The sequence below is a fragment of the Lagopus muta genome, chromosome 1, assembly GCF_023343835.1.
Source record: "Lagopus muta isolate bLagMut1 chromosome 1, bLagMut1 primary, whole genome shotgun sequence".
Lineage (NCBI taxonomy): Eukaryota > Metazoa > Chordata > Aves > Galliformes > Phasianidae > Lagopus > Lagopus muta.
The window spans coordinates 34,797,154-34,805,986 of NC_064433.1; the positions used below are offsets into that span (position 1 = coordinate 34,797,154).

At 42.6% G+C, this 8,833-nt stretch overlaps 1 protein-coding gene across 4 annotated transcripts in view; it reads right to left on the reverse strand.

The window, feature by feature from the left end:
* CPM (carboxypeptidase M) overlaps positions 1-6,625 on the reverse strand; it is a 33,486-nt gene extending 26,861 nt beyond the window's left edge. Inside the window, exons 1-2 of one of the 4 annotated variants that reach the window (XM_048933605.1) lie at positions 5,797-5,980; positions 5,511-5,658 (exon numbers count right to left, since the gene is read on the reverse strand). In XM_048933605.1, coding sequence (XP_048789562.1) covers positions 5,511-5,658; positions 5,797-5,814 — 166 coding nt within the window. In that variant the 5' untranslated portion in view covers positions 5,815-5,980. The other 3 variants (XM_048933604.1, XM_048933607.1, XM_048933606.1) reach the window with 3 other exon arrangements.
* Between the last annotated feature and the right edge of the window lie 2,208 nt (positions 6,626-8,833).

Sequence of the window (8,833 nt, forward strand, 5' to 3'; positions counted from 1 at the left end):
AAAGCACATACCAACTTTAATCTACTTGCAACAAAGCTGTCCTATTTCTGAAAGTTTCTAGTGAAACTAGAACAAAACCTGGCCAGTTTATTTTCCTTTTTATTTCTCTGATGATAGAATCGGCCGAAGAAGAGCTAGCCTTCTAAGCTCTTCATTGTGTAGAAGTAACATGAACCAAATACAACCTTCTTTGCTCAGTGGCCTAAGGAAGATGTTTACAACTATTCCAATTGGACTAGAAATCCAAAAATGCAGACTAGCCTCCAGAAAATATAGATCTAAAACAAGCTGAAACTGCTATGCTATCAGCTTTATCTGAATCCAGAGTGTATCTGAAAAGATTTTAATGAGCATGAATCTACTACAGAAGCCACTCGGCTATTTCGATGTTGCTTATTCTCTCCAAATAAGATAATCATCAGGACTACTTAATTATCATCATCCAGTCTGCTATCCCACCCTTCCCCTCCACCCTCTTCTAAAAAATAAAATAAATGCACATTACTTCTAACAACAAAAAGCTATGGATAATACATGCGCTGAAATGTCATCTTTTTTAGAAAGACACCGTAAGATTCATCAGCTACAGAGCCAGTCTTTGTTTTCCACTAGGTTGCCATTAGGCAGGCAAGGTTAATTATGACCACAATGCATCCCATTCTCTAGGCTGACACAGCTGTGCAGTCTTCTCTATTATTGTAAAGCATACATGCTGTACTGAGGTTGAATACTGTGCAGATTAGAAAACACAGCTCCTGCCAAAGGTCTTCCACAAGCTTATTCAAACAACAGATCAGCAACAAAGAACGAGAGTGTCCTGAGCCACCACACATTTGCACATCTGACCTTAAGTAACTTCACGAGGAAAGCAAAGCTCTTTTTGGCAGATACGTGCCTGTCACTGCTGTACAGATGGGTCTCTGAGAAGAGAGGAACCGCACTTCCTAGAACTTAATTGCATAATAAATTGATTCTTCATAGCATTTATGGGAATTGTCATCTGCCATTGACTAACCTACTCCATCAATTTAGGTTTGGGGAGATTTTTATTTTTTTTTCTTTCAGCCTTCTCTTTCACAAGAGTCATGCATAGAGATAGCCCAGAATACAGTACCCAACGTTCCACCTGCAGGAGCCAGACATCCATGCCAGGTATTGAGGTCTCATTTATTGCCTTCGTTACCCCTGCTTAAGTTTTTTGACTGCACTTACATATCCCTCTCCTCAGACTCCAAGATAATAGCTTGCAAGGTGAAATGAGTTAAGTAAACATCATCTCTTCCACTGTACAGGATGAAGACTGAACAGACCGCTGCTAATCCAGAATACGTTCTTCCCAGTAACCTTGCAGAGGAGCTGTGAATTTCCATGTGTTGATGTAAATCACTGCAAACAGTCTGAACATCTTTTACATTGTTTTTCAATAAGGTTCTTGGTACTGGTCTTGTTGTGTTCATTTGACATGCTTATACGTAAATGGCAAAGTAGACATTTTCTAAATCTCCCCTCATATTTATCTGTGGTAAATCACACTTGACTGCTTAGCTGTCATGAACAAGTGACTGGCTCAGTGGGAGAGACACGAATACTGGATTTTTTAAAACCTTGACCTTAGTGAAGCTGTCAGAACTACCCCTCCAAGTATCTTTGCAAACTTGGGGACGTATGGGCTAGATCAGTAGGCTACAGCAAGGTCAAAAAAGAGGCTGAACTGTGAGACCGAGCAATTTGTGGTTCAAGTGACAGCAAGTCATTAACAGCATTCCTCAGGGGCCAGTACTGAGGCTGATACTGTTTAACATTGTCGGCAGGGCCAGAGTTGCCATTCAAAGCGGCCTTGATAAGCTGAAGGAATTTCTCAACCAAAGAATCATGAAGTTTGGCAAAAGCAAATACAAAGTCCTTCTCCTGGAACAGAACCACTTCATATTGGGATTATCAATCCAATAACTCCCTGTTTGCACAGGCTACAAATTGACTACCTAGGTTTCAGGTCTGCAAGCTATGAGTTGCAGGGAGCTGGAGGAATATCCCCAGGGACAATAAGACAAACTTGAACCAGCAGAGAGCTCTTGCAGCAGAAAAGGTAACTTCTGTGCTGGGCTGCATCAACAAGAACATAAGCCAGCAGTATGAGGGAAATGAAAATTCTCCCCGTCAGCACTAGTGAATTTATATCTACCATATCCAGTTATAGGCTCCTCAGTGCAAGAGGGATACTGTTAGACCAAAGAAAGTCCAGTAGAGAGCCACTGAGATGATTAGAACACTGAAGAATGCCTGAGGAGAAGCTGATGAAGTTTGGCTTCTTTGACCTGGATGATGTTACAACAACTTTCCACTACCTAATGGAAGATATATTAATGTCTCTGAACCTCTATGTGGAGACCGAGGGAGCAAAATCTATCCTAGTGTAAGAGAAGTGAAAGTAAGAGACCCCTTGTAAGACTGAATGTGTGCAAGTCCACGGGACTGGATGACATGTATCCCACAGTTACGAGGAAACACTGATTTGCTTGCCAATCCACTATTTGAAAAGTCATGGCTGTTGGGCAAAGTCCCTGGTAACTGGAAAAAGGAAAACATCACTCTCATTTTTAAAAAAGGGAGAAAGGAAGATCCAGAGAACTACAGGCTGACGAGCCTCACCTCAGTGCCTGGGAAGATCCTGGAGCAGATCCTCCTGGAAGTTATTTTAAGGCACGTGCAAGACAAGAAGGTGATCTGAGTTCAAGCTGGTGGCCTTTTATGTTGGCAACCCTGCCCGTGGCAGGGAATTAGACAATTTTTAACATCACTTCCAACCTAAGTCATTCTATGATTACAGAGAAGATGGACCCAGATCCTTCTTAAAGGCACATGGCAAAAAGACACAACAAAGCAAATACTAATTAGATGGTAGAAAAGTTATTTTTACAGCAAAGGTAGTTAAGCACTGGGTCAGGTACTCAGATTCTGTAGAATCTCTATCCTAGCAGATAGTCATAATTGGAATGGAGAATGCCCTGAGCATCATAACTTTAAGTTAGCCCACAAGGCTAGCTTAAGGTAGCTGGCCTCAAGACCTAAATTACCCTGTCTGGAGCACGTGTGACTTCAGGCATGAAGAGCACTCAGCTATTTCTGTAGAACTACCCGCAGTCATCTCTTCAAGAGGTGATACACTCCTCCACATCTGGGCTTCAAGGACAGATCCTAAACCCTTACAGAGCTCTGGGTCCACTCAAGTCAAAGATAAATAATAAAAAGATAAATTGAAAAACCCAAGTTCTCACTTCACATTTGGCATAATTCAAATCTTAATGGCAGTATGTAATACTAGATTAATCTAGGCCTTATTCTGATGTTATTTAATAAGTAGCAATCTGAAAACAGTAGCCATTCATAGCAACAGTAAAATTACATCTAGTGGCTTTATAGTCACCTCTCCAATTCATAATATTTTATATTTAAATTCATAACAAGAGACTTACTACTGAATTTTCTAATATTTAAATTCTGTTTCTTATCCATGATTTTGCTCTCATAGTTTAGCTAACTGACAACAGTATTATATCCATACAACATGTGTATACATACATGCATTCTTGCTTTCACCAGCTTAACATAGAAGAGGGGACTGGAACTTCAGCTCATTGACCAATACTTGAAGTTTCATTTTAAGCAAAATTATATAACCACTGCTGTCACAAAACTTTCTCTTAGTATGAGCAAGTGAATTGAAAGATCCTATTTCAGTCCCATCCTCTACTGTATTTCATGGGACTCTAAATGCAAATTTCTTAAGAAATCTTTTTAATGCTTAAAAAAGTTCAGTACTTTTCTAATTTTTCCCCCCCTCATTTATTTTTATTTCTTTCCATTGTCACTCTGCTTACCTGATACAGAGGATGTTTCTACTGTCCATGTATTCCATTCAGAGGAATACAGCAGGTGTGCAAGAAGCGCATAAAGAGTAACCGGTAATCTTTTGGGGGATCATGAAGATATACTGACAGAGCAAGCAAGAGCCCACATAATTCTCTTCCCTCCCACAGTTTGGCAAAGCAGAAGGCAACATACTGAAGTCCGAATAAAGTTTCAGGGCACACTCATTCACAGTCAAGACATGATGCATTTCCAGTTTGTTTTCATGCTAATTAGAGTCAGACAAGTTGAACACTTCATGTTACCTGCTTTCAGATGTCTAGATATGAAAGAGGCAAAATTTTAGTCTCAGGTTGAACCAGGATTTTTGTCCCAGCAGCAGAAAGATAAGCCAACAGAGATGGTGTCAGAGAAGTCAGAATCAAGTTCTATCATTAAAAAAAAATAATTAAAAAAATTACCTAAGTCCCCTCAAGGTAGGGATACAAAGATGTGGATAATTAGTTTGTACATGAGGAACTGTACAGACTTCTTGTGTGAGTGAAAAATATAATCCAATAGGATTCTGCCTTTGATGAAAGCAAGGACACCACAGTGTAACTAACTTCAAGATTCCTTGTCTAGTTTGAACCTTCCCATAAAAAGGCTTCCTTAGAAATGAGTGTAGACATGCACAGAGACGAGATCACATGTCCATAGCTACCTGACAGCTGTTTGCTACCCTGCTGAAATAGACCAGACTCTTTTCAACCAGAAGTTACAATAACACAAGGAAGGATGTGCAGAAATAAACTGTCAGCGTTGTTCACTGTTATCTACCTAGAATAATAAAAGCTTGAAGCAAAACAAGCTTCAAATACTTTAATTGTAGTAATATAAAAGTAGGATTAGAGATGTTTCCAAAGAATGATCTGGTTTTATACCTCACGATTGTTTTCTGAATAGATCTCCATAGCCTTTTTTCCCTTTTTCCTCAAAGTCAGGCAAGTGTTAAGGTTGCTAATAAAGATATTAGAAAGGTTAACATTCAAAGAACACATAAAGCTTTACCCCCAAATAAAGCATTGCAATGAAGCACCAATCATAGAGGAAAAAAAGTTTTAATACGTAAGATCAGAAAGGTGGTTACCGAGTGAGATTTCTCCTATGTGGGTGGAGACTGAAATCCTAAATCTTCACTTACAATCTCTGTTCTATATGGTATTTGGTGGCTTTTTTCTTTTCTGTCCCAATTTACTCAGGTAACAGACAAGGCCAAGAGAGGGTGGGTGTTTCAAATATGCCCACAGGTTAGAAGACACATGCTCCTCCACAGCCCGCCTGGGACGAGTACTTAGCCCACGGGATAAACGCGTTTTAAGCTCCTGAGCAACAGCCCCGCTTCTGAAATTGCCACTCGGTAGTTTCTACTCGCAACAGAGATAGGCGTCGGGAGGGCTCCCACCCAAGCCGCAGCGCCGTGGTGACATCAGAGCTGGTTACTCGCGCTCAAGCAAGAGGCGGAGGAAACTCAGGAGAGACCGAAGCAGAGAGCACCCGGCGCCCGCGGTCAACGCAGGACCCCCGCGACCCCTCCTCGGCAGGGGAACGCCGCTTCGTCCCCAGTAGAGCAAAACCAGCCGGCGCTTCCCCGCCGCACCCACCTTCCACCGAGCGGCCGATGCTGTGCAGGTGGGTGAGATCCGGGTGGGCGGCGTGCACCTCCTTCAGGTACGCCTCCAGCTCCTCGCTGTGGTGGTACTTGTAGTCCAGCGCGAACACCAGAGAGACCAGGCAGAGGACGCCCACCGCCTCCTAGAAAGAAGCAGACGAACTAAAAACCCGTGACCCCGCTGAGGGAAGGCGGTCGGAGGGCTCGTGGGTGCCCGGCTCTGGCACAACCCGCCCGCCACCCCTCTGAGGAGCAGGTGTCTCCCCCAGCGCTCCTACCCCAGCTCCCGTCCGCATGCTGCCACCGCTCCTCGCAACTGCAGCCCCAGCGCCGGGCGGGGGCCGCCATCCCCGCCGCCCGGCCTCGCCCTGCCCCTGACTGACGCCGGTTCCATCCACTCAGGTCCCCCGGCCCGCCCAGGGGCCGAGGGAGGAGGGGAGGGGGGAGCTCCCTCACCCGCCCCGCCGGCGGCTCTCACCTGAGCGGCGGGCCGCTCCCGTCAGCGCGGGGGTGGCGTGGCCTGCATCCGCCGTGGAGCTGCCGCCTCGCATCTCATCCTCCCTTTCCACGACCCTCCACGTAGGTTGCCGGGGGGAAACGGGCTGTAGCACACCGCCGGCTATCGCTGCTGCTGGCTCAGGCGGGGCTGTTCCTGAGGGAGCACCGTGTCCCCGCGCGGTTTTGCTCCTTGTTTTCCTCCCCCTGAGGTTTAGCAGGGGCTGAACCACGCCTGCTGTGTGCAGAGCGACTCCTAAGAGAATATGGGTGTCCAAATCTGACGAAATCTCTGCTTGGCAGCTTTTCTTTAAAATCAGTTTTTAATAGGCTTGGACTATATCTACGAAATAAGTGCTTCTCTTGTTTTTTGTGCTAACCACATTGCTTTGGGGATATCCTGTTGTTGGGATTCACCACAGGCGCATTTTCATCACCTTTCATTGTCTTATTTAGTATTGGAAAGGGCTGAGAGAAAAAATTGAAGTTGAGTTCCTGCATCAAAAGTTGGGATGGCATCAAGATTTCTTTTAAAATACGATATAGCTACAGCTGTGAGCTGGAATACAAGTGTTCATATGTTCTGGAGAACTTGGGTGAGCAAGTCAAAGGACAGTTTTCTTTACAACTCACAGCAGGATGCCCTCTGCTGCCTTCTGAGTTTAGAAAAGCAAATCAGTGCATGATCCAATCCAAAATAACAGATCCTGTATTCTGGATAAAAGGCTCTGATAAATAAAAAGTTTGTTCCTGTTCTTATTTTTTAACCCAGAAGCTTTAAGAAAAACATCAAAGTGTATTTTGGTGCAAGCATCTATATCACAAACATAAACATCTAAAAATGATGGTAAGAGATCAGTGTTCAGGCATCTTAAGTAGCCTTAGTTCATGGGAAGAACTACCTTGTGCCATCTGACAAGGGATAGAATGTTTAAAGCTACTTGATTTAACAGAGTACATAACATTAGACTTCTGTTGAATGATGCTCCTTCTAGCATGGACTTTTGCAGGAGGTAGCAGCCCCATTACCCTTGTTCCACACTCAAACTCCACTGTTTTCTAACAATCAAAAGTTTACAAGACTTTTCCTCACATTTTGTCAAAGAACATTTTTACGAGACATCAATATGGGTATCCTTATATTATTTACTTAAAGGATGTTAATGGTTGCAGTTACTTGCATTTGCTACAAGGCACGGGAGAGAAGCTGTTGGGTTGAATGTGTGAGCTGAATGTGTTCGGAGAAGCAGGAGGTAGAAGTCAAGTACATTGGACTCACATTTCAACATGTGAGACCTGAATGTGTGTATTTATATACGTATATAAATATGTATATATATATATATACATATACACAGGCACCTTGAAAGATGATCTGGTGACGCCATTTGAGTAAGCAGGAAAGAAAATGATTTCACTCGTAATCCCACATATACACACTTGGAAACTATCCCACTGTAATCACGTGAAATCAGAGAACTATGACTGTTAGGGTGTTGGCAGCATTGTGAAATGACAGGGGGCTGTAAAAATTAATCTCAGTGAAATGAGTAAAAACACCTTTGATAATTGCACAGCATTATCTCCTTTTGAAATCACACCACTCTTTACTGTAGCCGACAGAGTCACGGTTAAATGAGAGCATTCCAGTTTTTAGGAATTTCGAAAACACTTCAAAATGATAGATTGTTTCCACGCTAGGTGCTCGCAAGATAGGACAAGTCATCCTTTGGGGTGTTAGTATGAGTTACGTGTATCAGAATCCTTTTTTGTTTGTTTATGTGATTGTTTTAAGCCTGCATTGTAATAGGAAGTACAAAGCTTGAGGATACCTGTTGCTCCTGAATTACTCTTCAGAAGGTCAGTTTCATCCAAACTTGGCAAATGATATACCAGTTTACAAGGTTATTCTTAAAAGTCAGAGCTAAAGACCAAATACTGTGTAAAACTGTCAGTGATGAATCTCCTAGTGTCAAATCAGGCACCACGTAGGCTGAAACTGACTGCAATATAATTCTCAGCACTACAGCGGAAAATGATTCCTATGATGAGGGAAGGTAAATGAAGCTCTACTGCTGTAAACAGCATTGACTGCTCTCCTTTCACAAACATTCAGGGTCATCCAATGAAATGTATTTGACAAGCAACTATTAAGACTGATACCTGAGCATGAATTTTGTAGGAAGAAAATACAATTTTTGAAGTGAAATTCTCACCTGTGAATCTCAGCAGTTACTTGGAAGTAGATGGAAGTATTGTAACGATATGAGCGGCTGTGTTGCCCTCTAGTGACAGGTTAAGAAAATCCTGCCAGAAGCAACAGGTAGGAAAAATTCTTCATGCGCTGTAGAACACACAACAGAAATATATTTAGGTTGGGTCTCAGCAGTAAAAATTTCTGGAAGCTTTGTGGTTTTTGAGAGCCAGTCACAAAACAAATCCTGGCTTTTGAAATCTTGTTCAGTGTTTTGTCATCTGTCATACAGGATTTCATCACTTTCCAAAGATTGGTAAGAAAAAATAGTATCCCACACTATAATGGAAGCTTCAAAATATTTTTGAAATATTTGGAGAAATAAAAGAAGCCACTAACAAGATTTTTTTTTTTCTTAAGGGCTGCTCCTGCTTTTAAAACTTTCTCATCTGAAATAATGTCCTAGGCTTACAGACTGGAGCTTCAGGTTCTTTGAGTCTCAGTCTAGGTAGCAACAAGAACCTCACAATCAGATCTGTGGTGTGGGAAAAGACATGAGATAAAGTCTTTCTCAAGTGAGGAGGATCAGATGGGTGAGTTCAGTACAAGTGATGACACAGAAACAA